Source organism: Micromesistius poutassou (assembly GCF_964030765.1).
Source record: "Micromesistius poutassou genome assembly, chromosome: 18".
Lineage (NCBI taxonomy): Eukaryota > Metazoa > Chordata > Actinopteri > Gadiformes > Gadidae > Micromesistius > Micromesistius poutassou.
Window position 1 is genome coordinate 1,306,556 of NC_140288.1, and position 13,595 is coordinate 1,320,150.

The window sequence follows — 13,595 nt, forward strand, 5'->3', positions numbered from 1 at the left end:
GCAACACTTTACACCTTCTCACCCCGGCGGTGTGGATGTGATATTATCAGTGGCTTCTGTCACCTCCCCTCCTGGAATCAATAGGATTTTGATGAACTCTCTCTCTATCTCCGAATCAAGTCAATCACCACCGCTCACCTCTCAACTCCAAACAATGACGCAGATAAAATAGCACTTTGTTGACAGCCTAAAGCCGTCTCCTCCGTCTGCTTAGGAACGCTTCGGCCCCTGTAGGTCACGTCAGGTTCTTTGTAAGCACAGGAAGGACAACAGGCAAAGTAAACGGCAGAGTATAAGACACAGTAGACACAGTGGTGGTGTTTATGGAATCAGGTTCTACTCAGTCATGGTCTTTATTCAACTAGTGGCCATCCTGGGTGCATCTTGGTCATTACGCACTTGGACTTGGGCAAAGCCCATGTCCTGTGTTCTTAAGCAGGTCCAAACAATCCAAATAATCTCCAATCCTGCATGGACAGGAGAGTGAAGACAGCCCCGGGATGTTGGTTACGATAGAGAGAGGGAATTCCCCATTGGGAATCAAACCTGTGGCCACTACAAGGTGCATCGCCTAAATGGTTAGGATGTCTTGTCGTGCGTGTGTGTGTGTGTGTGTGTGTGTGTGTGTGTGTTTGTTTGCGTTTGTCCGAGATCATGTATCCCTCATCTAATTTCCCACCGCCACCCTCATAACACACCCGAACACGAATCAACATGTTTTCATCACATAACACAGGACGCATAATGACAATGGGTGAAGGATTACGACAGCGGTTAGCGGGGTGTTAATGATACAGCGCGCTCGGTAAGATCACAGTCATCCTCACGCCACCTCGTGTCTCACTTCATCAGCACACTCCCACAATGCACTGGGGCCCGCGTCGGTTGGGGTCGGTTTGAAGCGGTTTGGACTCCGTCGCGGTCCATCGGGGGGGCGGGGGGGGGAATCTAAATCACCTGACAGCTCTGCTACGTACATCACATGATGGGGTTATGAGATGGTTTGTATTCCAGTGAATTATTCAAAAGAAATAATCACGCAGAACACAAAGTTGAGTTAAATTAGTTAAATTCCGTCTTTATAACCTGATCCAGTGTGTTCTAACATTTTGGGTCGTGACCCCTTTTTAAGGTCAGGAGATTCTCGTGACCACAACTCCTTGCGCTTCTTTGCATGTTTCCACATTGTTTTAACGGTACCGACCAAATTCATAGTATATCAACGTGCCAGTAAACGTACACACACACACACACACACACACTAGTGGCTAAAAAAATTAGTCATTCAGTTCATTTTTATAACTGTTTTTTTCTGCGAAAATCTATTTTGTTCGATGTGGGAAAGTATTTTGTGCATAAAGTTGTAAACCAACTAAACACATTGGAGGTGCGTCAAATCGGGACCCACAAAGAAAGACTAAAGACTCTTTATCCAACTCGTTTGACTAGGAATAGTTTATTAAAGGTGGTAAATAAAAAAAAAAGCCACAATCCAATTAATTGCCATAAACATATATGTACATTATAAATTATTCACTACGTCACGGCGGTTTGTCGAGTAGTGAAGCGGGCGTGTTCAAGCCTAGCTGCTCCAGGGTGAGTGGGGGCGGAGACAGATCCAAAGTGACGGATGGATAGATCCAAAATGGCGGCTGGATAGATCCAAAATGGCGGATGGATGGGTCCAACATGGCGCCAGGAGCGGAGAGAGAGAGCTGCTCAAGAGAAAAGAACCAGAAACAATCCGCGACGTTTGCTGAAGAGAGCGAGACCGAGCGTGGGTTACCTGTAACAGGGGGTCAGGGAGATGAACACACACACAGACAGACGGATCGGTGGGAGACGATTGGTTCTGCTCTCCACTGGCTTATGACATCACTGGCCCATCGGAGTTATGAGCAGCTCAGAGTTTGAATGATCATCATCATCATCATCAGAAGTCTGAGAGTCCTTCCTCTCTCCTCGCTTTCAGAGTCTCCATCATCATCATCATCATCCAACACGCCCGTGGGCTGGAAGGGCTGGTTTTTGCTACATTTAGAGTGTGTGTGTGTGTGTGTGTGTGTGTGTGTGTGTGTGTGTGTGTGTGTGTGTGTGTGTGTGTGTGTGTGTGTGTGTTTCAGTACAGTCCAACTCTACGGTCCTCCAGTATATCAAAATATTTCGCTAAATAGCCAGCTAGCGAGCTGCGGCGGCGGTCCTCCGCGTGCTAGCTCCCGAGCTAGCCCACCGGTCTGCGGTCCTCCGGGCCCCGCTCGGAGCGTCGGCTCACGGGCTAGCCAAGAGCGCGTTAGCTCCCCGGCTGGCCGCCGTGCAGCGCCGCCGCCGCCGCGCCCCCCGGCAGGAGGCTAGCCACGACCGTCTGCGTGTGGACGGCGGCCGGGAGGCCCGGCACCCCCCCGCCGCCGCCGCCGCCGCCGCCGCCGCCGCCGCCGCCGCCGCACGCCGACGTCACCAGCACCACCACGCTCTCCTCCACCGCCGTCGCCAACGACGACGCCGCCGCCGCCGCCTCCACCCGGATCACCGCCGCCGCCGTGGCCCCGCCCCCGAGGACGCCGCCGCCGCCGCCCCCCGCCGCCGACGACGCCACCACCACGTGGGCCCTGCAGGTGCAGTCCACGCAGATGTAGTCCTCGTTCTCCGCCATCTCACAGGACACGCCCACGCACACCTGGTGGAACCAGCCGTCGCAGCCGCCGTCGCACTGCACCCAGTCCACCTGAGGGGGAGGGGGGGGAGGAGGAGGGAGGAGGAGGGGGAGGAGGAGGGGGAGGGGGAGGAGGAGGAGGGGGAGGAGGGAGGAGAGTGTGAAGAACATCCAGAACCCCCACAGACCAGAGGTCATAGAGAGAGAGAGTTGCGTCATCTCACGCCTCCTACCCACTGTACACGTCCGTCGACGGAAGAGAGTGGGCGTGTCCGACGCATGGGGTACAACACGATCTGCGTATAACGTGCGTATAACGCGATCTGATTGGCCAACGGATCCGTCGCTGCCTGAAAAGTTGAACTTTTCTCAACTTTTGGACGCAAGAGACGGAGCCGATTTGACGGACGGGACCCACAATGTATTTCGGGAGCGTCCCCATGTAAAGTCAATGAGATCCGTCGACGGACGTGTACAGTGGGTACGAGGCGTTAGTCCAGTCCTTCAGACCGGTTCTCTGAGGGCTTTGTGGGGAACTGGGAGCCGTGATCTCACTGCACGTTGTCAGTTCAACGGCAGCACTTTCACTTGTCTCTTTATACTTTCTGATGTCCACTCATGATCACATTGTGAAGGAACGTTAGCAAACCGTTTGACGGCACCGCAGCCAATTTGAAAGTATGTTTGATTTGCCATCGCATGCGATAGCAAAAAACTTTTTTTTTTTTGTTTTGGTCATAACGCAATACGTAACTCCCGCCCATTCCAGCAGGGAAGCGATTCATCCTGACCCCTCGCTCTGAACCCTTGGTACGTCCTCATGCAGCGCAGCCTACCCTGACAGGGGGGGGGCGGGGTCCAAAGACGTGTCTGACCAATCAGCACAGAGCAGGAGTTTATTAAAGCTTCGATCACAGGGTCATCGAGTCCATTGCTTATTTATTCACAGATCAAGAATAAGAACTGAGTTACTGGATGTCTGTGCCCGGAAACAATCATTCATGGTGATGATGTGATGATGTCTCAGATTCAACCTCCAGGACTGTCTAGTCACTGTTACCGGTACACTGTACCTTCAGCCAGCTTTGGGAACGAGCAGAAAGGGATAGATGTGCCGAGCCCCTCAACCAATCAGAGAGGTCATAGCACAGATGATGGTTAAAGCTTTGATGTGTGACTGATGTGGTTGTGAATATAGTTCTCTGTAAGGGTGCCACTGTCCGTCTCATGTTAACGGTATACATTTATTTTATATTGTTTGCCAAATTTGTAAGCCGTATCAACCCTATCAATCTAAACTTTAAATAGATTCTAATTATACCATAATTATATAAATATGAAATACCACTGACAAGCAGGTTGGTTTGCCGCCCTCATTGCACTTCACTAATCAAAAACGAGCGACGTGACGTCTTTGGCTCTCTCTCTCTCTCTACGGCCCTCTCCGCCGTGATTGGCTGAGCCGGAAGTAGGCGGCGGCCGGCCAATGGTTAACTCGATGGCTGATTGACGAGCAGCCTGTGGCCGGGGGAGGCGTGGGGGGGGGGAGGCGGGTGGGAGGAGGGGGGGGCGGCCCGGTTAATACGTGATGTGTAACTCTCTTTAAGGTGTTCCAGTGCGGTTACCGTGGGAGACGAAACATTCCATGATACTTGTCAAAAAGTCACGTGGTGGTCCTGCTGCGGTGTTTGTCATTAACCCGACACTGGGCCGCGTGTCGTCATGGACCAGCGGGCCCCCCCCCCCCCCAACCAGAACCCTGCAGACCCGGTCCAGCTTACACCGGTATTAACACCCAATTCATTATTCTGTCTGCGTGTGGTTGTAGCGTGTTTAGCGGTGACTGCGGCTGGATGCCCGGCATAATCGCAATGACTACAAACCGGATGCCTGGACTCTTCCTATAAGTTAACCGGCCTGCACCCCATCACCAATTGAAAAAGTTTTGCCTGTATGTGTGTGTGTCAATTATGGCCCCCAGTGCACTCCTGATGATCCCTGGAAGGATCTTTTGCCCTCTGTGGGGGGGCTAGGGTCAGGGGGGTGTCATAAACACACGGCCTGTTAAGCCCTTTGAGCCCTTTGTACCTGTGATTAAGGGCTATACAAATAAAAATTAATTGAAAAAACGGAATTGAAAAATTGCAGGGTTCAGCGTTCGATTCCCACTGGATGCACTGATGGTATCCCTTACAGGGAGTATTCTACATGATTATCTAGACTTGAGTTCTTCTTCTTCTTTGGAAACAGCTCCTGCGACGGAACTATCAAACAAAGTTTGACTTCAATGTACCTCAGTGTGTTTGTCTTTCAATCTGCAAATAAATGATCACGCCTCACTTCCTGTTCCTGTCCAATGAAACATTCGACTAGTAACCGTACCGAGTGATATGATCGCGGTAAAGCAGAGTAGCCCATGAGCTACGCTATGAGAACAAACGAGTCATATAAGCCACGTCAGAAATTCATGATCTCTATTCATAATTGGATTGAAGCTAAAACCGTTTTTGCAAACATATCGACCCACCCTGTGTGCTGCTACACAGTCTTTGGGAAACCATGTGCTAGAATACCAGTACAGGCCATTTAGTTACACTGTGTGGCCAACTGAAACACTGCCCTCTGCTGGCACAACACAGCACTGCACCCAAACCGGGGGGGTTTCCAAACTAGTAATGGGACTTTGATTCGATTTTTAGTCCCAATATCTGGACAGGGATCCAGTATTTGGTTTGACTGAGACCAGTCGAGGCTACAGAGGAACCAGTAGGTGGATTAAAAACATGTGTGTCAGTCCACCTGGTGGTTCATGTGTTGGGTTACCTGGTCCAACTAACACATGGACCAGGTCACCCAGGACATAGACCAGGTCATAGACCAGGTCATAGACCAGGTCACCCAGGTCATAGACCAGGTCACCCAGGACATAGACCAGGACATAGACCAGGTCATAGACCAGGTCACCCAGGACATAGACCAGGTCATAGACCAGGTCACCCAGGACATAGACCAGGTCATAGACCAGGTCACCCAGGACATAATAGACCAGGTCACCCAGCAGTAGGCATGGGCAAAATGATTCTTTTCCGGGAATCAGTTCTTTCAGTTCCCTTCACTATCACAAATCGTTCGTTTGATTCGTTCGTTCAGTTCGTTCAGTTTGTTAAGTCATATGGTCAGTTATGTCATTTGGCGGGGCATCTCAGGTGTCTGGCCTCACCGCTTTGCTTTTAAATATGAGGTACGCCCGCAAACGGAGCCTTTAAAACCACCAGAAGGTCTCAGACGGTGACGGTGCTCGGGAAAACAGCTAATTTCTGTAGCATTAGCCTATGACGCCGCTCGAGCAATACACGTGTGGTTTGAGAACATTTTAGACTCAATCAATATGAGAACGTTTTAGACTCAATCAATATGAAGTCGAGGGGAGACGAAGCTCTGTTCGTTTGTATCTTTTATTCACCATATTGATTGAGTGACCATATTTTTATTTTATGTAAAAAAAAGGAATCAGTTCTCTTCTTTTTGGGAATCAGTTCTCGTCGTTCACCTTCGGGATTCGTTCGTTCTGACCGAATCGTTCGCGAATCGCCCATGCCTACCCAGCAGGGGGACCAGATCATAGACCAGGTGACCCAGCAAGGGGTGCAGGTCATAGACCAGCTCACCCAGCAGGGGGACCAGATCATAGACCAGGTCATAGACCAGGTGACCCAGCAAGGGGTGCAGGTCATAGACCAGGTCACCCAGCAGGGGGACCAGATCATAGACCAGGTCACCCAGCAGGGGGACCAGATCATAGACCAGGTCACCCAGGACATAGACCAGATCATAGACCAGGTCACCCAGGTCATAGACCAGGTCATAGACCAGGTCATAGACCAGGTCATAGACCAGGTCACCCAGGTCATAGACCAGGTCATAGACCAGGTCACCCAGGTCATAGACCAGGTCACCCAGCAAGGGGGATGAGGTCACGGACCAGGTGACACAGGTCATAGACCAGGTCACCCAGCAGGGGGACCAGGTGTGGGGGTGGGGGTGTGGGGGGGTGGGGGTGTGGGGCTCACCTTGTCCTTGCAGGGCCGCTGGCAGTTCTTGGCGGCGCACACGGCGTTCTCGTCGTTGGAGTCCTCGGCGCCGGACCAGTCGTACTTGGACGGGATGTCCAGGATCTTCTTCTCCTTGCGCTTGTCGGGCGCCTCCCTCACGCCCTCCACCTTGGCCGCCGCCTTCTCCTTCCGCTTGCGCTCCTTCTCCTCCTTGGCCAGCCGCTTGGCCAGCTGCTTCAGCTCGCGGCTCTTCTCCGCGCCCGCCTTCAGCTTCTTCTTCTTGGCCTTGCCGGCCAGCCCCAGCTCCAGCCCCGCCCTCTTCAGCTCCTTGCTCTTGGCGTGCCGCAGGTCGCCCGTGGTGACGGCCGCCATCAGCATGTGGTGCTGCTCGGCGCGCTCCAGCTTCCGCCGCCGCTTCCTCTCCGACTCCTTCAGCTTGAGCTTCAGCGGCTTGTCCAGCAGCGAGTCGCCGGGCTGAGGGGGCGGGGACGCACAGTGGGGAAACAGCACCCCCTCATGGTCACACGCGGGTATGGCACTGCATCAACGTTTCTATTTCCATTTAGGGCGTTTAGCGCAGGCGTTTGTCGTTAGGTTAACAAGCGTTAAGGTTAACCCACTCTCCCCGTACGCAACGAAGACGGCTAGGACTCTACACGGTGCCAAGTACTTTTACAAGTTTTACAAGTAGTACACGGACGTACAACGTACGATAAGTACGTACATTGAGTGCAAGGACGTACAAACACACAATAACTGTAAGAGGGGTGTTTTCAGGAGGAGAAGGGATGGTGGTGGTGGGGGGGGGTAAGGGAGGAGCCAGGTGAACACCGATCCTGGCATGTACGATAATGGAAGTACGGCCCACAGTCTGCTACAGCCTCATGCATTATCCCCGTGCTTCCCGTCCCCCCCGTCATTACCTCCAGGACCTGGAGGAAGCGCTCCTCCGAGGGGGGGTGCGTGGCCTGCAGGATCCTCCAGATGTGCAGCGTCTCGTCCAGGGAGACCTCCAGCAGGTCGCCCACCATCATCAGCTCCTCCAGCTGGGCCTTGGCCTGCGGGGACAGCTCCAGCACCGGGGGCTCCAGGCTGCGAGGGACCAGGGGCGTCTTCCGGGGCTGCTTCCTGGGGGTGGCCACGCCTGCAGGCGGGGGAGGGGGAGAGGTGGAGGGGGGGAGGGAGGAGGGGGGGAGAGAGGGATACAGGCAGACCGAAAGAGGGGGGGAGAGAGATAGAGGGATACAGGCAGACCGAAAGAGGGGGGGAGAGAGATAGAGGGAGACAGACAGACAGATGGGGGAGAGAGAGAGTAGGAGATAGGGAGGGAGAGAGACAGACAGATGGGAGAGAGAGAGAGAGTAGGAGATAGGGAGGGAGAGAGAGAGGGGGAGGGAGATAGGGATACAGACAGGCAGACAGATGGGAGAGAGAGAGAAGGATAGAGACAGACAGACAGATGGGAGAGAGAGAGAGGGATAGAGACAGACAGACAGAGAGAGGGAGAGAGAGAGAGACAGACAGACAGACAGACACAGACATGGAAAGAGGGAGAACCATGGTGAATCAGGGATGTAAAGGGAGACGGGGAATGAGAGAGAAAAACCTCAACGTTAACTTTATACTTATTTTTAAAAACTGAAGCCGCGTTTGGAATCACAGGAATCACAAATAAAAGGGCAAACATCTCCTCCTCTCCTCTCAGACCGGTGAGCATATCATTTCTATTTTTTGACAGCCGAGGGCGAGGGAGGGGGGGGGGGGGGGGGGCAGGGGGGTGGGACTACAGGGCGAGAGATCGACCCGTCGGGACTTACTCTGAACGCAGGTCTTGGAGGCGGAGGAGTAGGCGTGCTCGGCGCAGAAGGAGGGCGTGGCCGCGGGCCACATGTGACTGACCACCTCCTCGGACTTCACCGGGATCTCCTCGTCGCAGAACAGGTAGGGCTTCACCTCCCCCGGGTCCTGGGGAGACCGGGGCAGACAGCCGCATCATCACCCACCACCACCAGCACCAGCAGCAGCCTCCGCTGTACAGCGTGCACTACTGTGTACTCTCCCCTCCAATAAGTGTGCAACTGTGCTGCGCATTTCCCATGATGCATAGCGTTTTTGTTATGCATCGTGTTATGACCAACGGCAGTATGCCTTCGAATTCTGTTGAAACCATTGTGTGTGTGTGTGTGTGTATCTTTTTGTCTGTCTGTCTGTCTGTGTGTGTCTCTGTCCGTCTGTCTCTGTGTCTGTCTGTCTGTCTGTCTGTCCGTCTGTGTCTGTGTGTGTGTCTCTCTCTGTCTGTCTGTCTGTGTCTCTGTCCGTCTGTGTCTGTGTGCGTGTCTCTCTCTGTGTCTGTCTGTCTGTCTATCTGTCTGTCTGTCTGTCTGCCTGTCTGTCTGTCTCTGTGTCTGCCTGTCTGTCTGTCTGTCTGTCTGTCTGTCTGTGTCTCTGTCCGTCTGTGTCTGTGTGCGTGTCTCTCTCTGTGTCTGTGTGTGTGTCTCTCTCTGTGTCTGTCTGTCTGTCTGTCTGTCTGTCTGTCCAGGGGGAGCGAGGCCCAGTGCGTACCTTCATGTCGTAGCCGTAGGTCTCCCTGATGTCCTCGTCGGAGTCCGTCTCCTCGTCGTCGTAGTCGGCGAACGGCGGCTGGCGTGCCGCCGCCGCCGCCGCCGCGCGGCTGAAGCCCGCCTGGTGGAAGGTCTGGATGTGGCCCTGCAGACGGAGACACGCCTTCGTCACTCTTCAGAACACCACGAGCCTTTGGGCCATCTCATTGGGCGACAATGGAGAAGGTGTGCGTGTGGCTGTGAAGGTGTGTGTGTGTGTGTCTGAGTGGTCGCGACGGTGTGTGTTTACCCGTGTGTGTGTGTGTTTATGGTGTTGTGTGAGAGTGTGTGTTGCTGTGTGTGTGATCATGCGTGTGTGACCACGTGAGCACATGTGTTGCTGTGTGTGTGTGTGTGTGTGTGTGTGATCATGCGTGTGTGAGCATGTGAGCGTGTGTGTGTGTACTGTGTGTGTGTGTGTGTGTGTATGCATCTGTGTGTCGCCGTGTGTGTAAGCATGTGTGTGTCGCTCCGTGTCTGTGGTGTGTGTTGCCGCTTGGGTGTCTGTGTGTCTGTGTGTGAGCCTGTGTGTTTCTGTGTGCGAGTGTGTGTGTATCCATGCGTATGTGTGTGTGTGTGTGTGTGAGTGTGTGTGTGAGCGTGTGTGTGTGTGAGCGTGTGTAACCGTGTGTGTGTGTGTGTGTGCGCGTTACCTGCAGGTCGGGGTTGGCCGCGGCCTTCTGCAGCTCGGCGGTGATGATCTTCTCCGTCTTCTCGCGCGCGGCCTGCTCCACCATCCGCTGGCTCAGCACCGACAGCTTGGCCAGCGCCGAGGACAGCTCGTCTGTGGCCAGGGCCTGGCGGGCGCGGTCCTGCACACACACACACAGGCGCACACACACGCACACACACACACACACACACACACGTCAGTTAGCGGTGATAGGGCACAGTGAGTCAACGGAACCCATGAGGACTAACTGTTTTAGAGACACACACACACACACACACGTGTAGACACACACACACACACACACACACACACACACACACACACACACACACACACACACACACACACACACACACACACACACACACACACACACACCCCAGACTCTCCGGGGGGGGGGGGGGCGGGCCTTGGTGGGGGGCCTTACCTGCCAGCCCATGGCCCTCTCCGTCAGGCACTGCAGGGCCTCCCCTTCGGGCAGGCGGACGGGCAGCTTCTGCAGCGACACCAGCAGCGACAGGATGGTCTCCAGCCGCGGGCGGCGCGAGCGCTGGCACAGCGGGCACAGGAACTTGGTGGAGTCCTTGGCGTTGCCGTGCCAGCCGGCGGCGGCCGCCTTCTTCTGCGTGCCCGCCTTGGGCAGCGGCACGCACGCGCCGTGGAACCAGTCCTTGCACAGCTCGCACTGCAGCATGAAGCCGCTGGCCGTCTTGCGGCACAGGCAGAACTTGACCTCCTCGATGCGCTCCGCCAGCGCCATCTTGGCCAGGTTGGCGGCGCGCAGGGCGTGGATGGACTCCACCTCCTTCTGCTCCTTGGCCTTGAAGCGGGCCACCACCGAGGCCGGGTCGCGGCCCTCCTCCAGGCTCTCGTCCAGGTCGCTGAGGGCCTCGCGGTCGAAGCCGCCGCCGCCGCCGCCGCCGCCGCCGCCGCCGCCGCCGCCGCGCTCCTTCTCCTGCTGCTCCTTCACGCGCCTCCTCTTGCTGCGGCTGTTGCCGTAGACGCCGATATCCCCCCGCGGGCTGAGCACCTGGGGGGGAGGGGGGGGGGGAGGCGGGGGAGGGATGTGCGATGTGTTACCATGGCGATGTGGGGGGTTGGTGTTGTCTACTCGTCGTGTGCAACTGTGATTCAAATACACCCTTCGTATTTGTTGTATTTGATTTGCCGTCGTTTAACATGTTGGACACACACACACACACACACACACACACACACACACACACACACACACACACACACACACACACACACACACACACACACACACACACACACACACACCTTGGACAAAAGTCCAAGTGCTGGTAAACTCTACATCAACACTCATGGAAGGCCTCTCGTCCAATCGGACGACTCGTGGGAACTTCCTTCCCGTTTGATTCCCCGACTGAAGCCAGGCGTCCTCACCTGCAGCAGGGTGTAGGTGGAGTTCTTCTTCAGGAAGGTGCGGGCGGTGCGTTCCCGCCAGGCGCGGGCCGAGCCCACCTGGGACTCCACCTGGACGAAGGGGTCCAGCCGGATGGGGATGGATCGCCCCCGCACCAGCAGGCTCTCCAGCTGCTCCAGGTAGGCGTAGCTCGACCCGTTCTGCAGCGAGAGAGAGAGAGAGAGAGACAGACAGAGAGACAGAGCGCACGGGAGAGCGAGAGCAAGAGAGAGACTCATTCGATGGTCCATCATGGTAGTTTGGCTAACGAATCGAATTAATGAACCGAATTATAAGCAACTAAAACCGTGTTTCCCAAACAGGTTGGGCTACAAACTAGAGTAGTAGTACTAGTGTGATACATAGCCTTGTATTATTGTTATGATAAGTAGTAGTTTGGTATGATAAGTAGTAGTTTGGTATGATAAGTAGTAGTTTGGTATGATAAGTAGTAGTTTGGTATGATAAGTAGTAGTTTGGTACGATAAGTAGTCGTTTTTGAATTATAAGCAGTAGAACAATTAAGTATCAGGGAATACTGCCGAACGAGCACACACGGCCACCCCTATCACTAACTACTTGGTGTGGCCCTGATGACAGACCGTCAGGGTGTGGAAGGGTGTGTTGATAAACGCAGACGGTACCTGGATGGACTCCACCTTGGCCGTCCAGTCCTTGGCCTTGTGCAGGGCGTCGGCCAGGGCCAGCACGTTGGGCAGGTAGGCGGGGATGCTGCGGGCCTCCGTCACGATGCCCTCCAGGGTCTGCATGCTGTGGCGCGGCCTGAGGACCAGAGGGGAGAGGGGGGGGGGCAGGGGAGACAAGGAGGTCGGGGGGGGGGAGAGAGCCAAGGGGACAGAGGACCAGAGGGGGAGAGGGGGGGGGGGGGGGGCAGGGGAGACAAGGAGGTCGGGGGGGGGGAGAGAGCCAAGGGGACAGAGGACCAGAGGGGGAGAGGGGGGGGGGGGGGGCAGGGGAGACAAGGAGGTCGGGGGGGGGGAGAGAGCCAAGGGGACAGAGGACCAGAGGGGAGAGGGGGGGGGAGGGGGACAGAGGGCCGGGGGGGGGGGGGGGGGGGGGTCAGGGGGGGGGAGAGAGAGAGCCAGGGGGACAGAGGGGGTTAGGGCCTGAACACCTCTAGGAACAAACTACGGCTGTGTGTGTGTGTGTGTGTGTGTGTGTGTGTGTGTGTGTGTGTGTGTGTGTGTGTGTGTGTGTGTGTGTGTGTGTGTGTGTGTGTGTGTGTGTGTGTGTGTGTGTGTGTGTGTGTGTGTGTGAGTGATAGTGAGTGAGTGATAGAATGATAGTGAGTGATAGAGTGAGTGAGTGATAGAATGATAGTGAGTGATAGAGTGAGTGAGTGATAGAATGATAGTGAGTAAGTGATAGAATGAGTGATAGAGTGAGTGAGTGATAGAATGATAGTGAGTGATAGAGTGAGTGATAAAGTGAGTGATAGAATGAGTGAGTGATGGAGTGATAGAGTGAGTGAGAGAGTGAGTGATAGAATGAGTGAGTGATGGAGTGATAGAGTGAGTGAGAGAGTGAGTGATAGAGTGAGTGAGTGATGGAGTGATACAGTGAGTGAGTAAGTGAGTGATAGAGTGAGTGAGTGATGGAGTGATACAGTGCGTGTGTGTGTGTGAGCGAGCACCTGGCGTGCAGGCAGGCGCGGGCCTTGTCCTCCCATCTCTCGGACACGGTGAGGACCTCCTGCAGCTCGGCCATGGCCTTCTCCACGGCGTGGTGCGGGGCCAGCCCCACCCCCGAGTCGATCAGACGCTTCATCTCCTCCAGGGTGACCCGCTGGGGCTCCGACAGCGTCAGGCGCACCTAGGGCCCGGGGTCGGGTTAGACTCTGACACAGGCCTAGGTCTGGTTAAACCCTCGCTAACACAGGCCTAGGTCTGGTTAAACCCTAGTCTAGCTAACACAGGCCTAGGTCTGGTTAACCCCTAGCTAACACAGGCCTAGGTCTGGTTAACCCCTCGCTAACACAGGCCTAGGACTGGTTAAACCCTAGCTAACACAGGCCTAGGTCTGGTTAACCCCTAGCTAACACAGGCCTAGGTCTGGTTAACCCCTAGCTAACACAGGCCTAGGACTGGTTAAACCCTCGCTAACACAGGCCTAGGTCTGGTTAAACCCTAGCTAACACAGGCCTAGGTCTGGTTAAACCCTAGCTAACACA

General features: G+C 54.9%; 1 protein-coding gene across 2 annotated transcripts in view; it reads right to left on the bottom strand.

Moving 5' to 3' along the window:
• Positions 1-1,443: 1,443 nt before the first annotated feature.
• kdm5a (lysine demethylase 5A) overlaps positions 1,444-13,595 on the bottom strand; it is a 30,086-nt gene continuing 17,934 nt past the window's right edge. For both annotated transcript variants that reach the window (XM_084483431.1, XM_084483430.1), the window contains exons 20-29: positions 13,059-13,237; positions 12,049-12,187; positions 11,386-11,565; positions 10,403-11,005; positions 9,956-10,114; positions 9,265-9,408; positions 8,520-8,667; positions 7,626-7,846; positions 6,721-7,176; positions 1,444-2,722 (exon numbers count right to left, since the gene is read on the bottom strand). In XM_084483431.1, the coding sequence (XP_084339557.1) occupies positions 2,291-2,722; positions 6,721-7,176; positions 7,626-7,846; positions 8,520-8,667; positions 9,265-9,408; positions 9,956-10,114; positions 10,403-11,005; positions 11,386-11,565; positions 12,049-12,187; positions 13,059-13,237 (2,661 nt within the window). In that variant the 3' untranslated portion in view covers positions 1,444-2,290. The remainder of the gene's footprint in view (positions 2,723-6,720; positions 7,177-7,625; positions 7,847-8,519; positions 8,668-9,264; positions 9,409-9,955; positions 10,115-10,402; positions 11,006-11,385; positions 11,566-12,048; positions 12,188-13,058; positions 13,238-13,595) is intronic.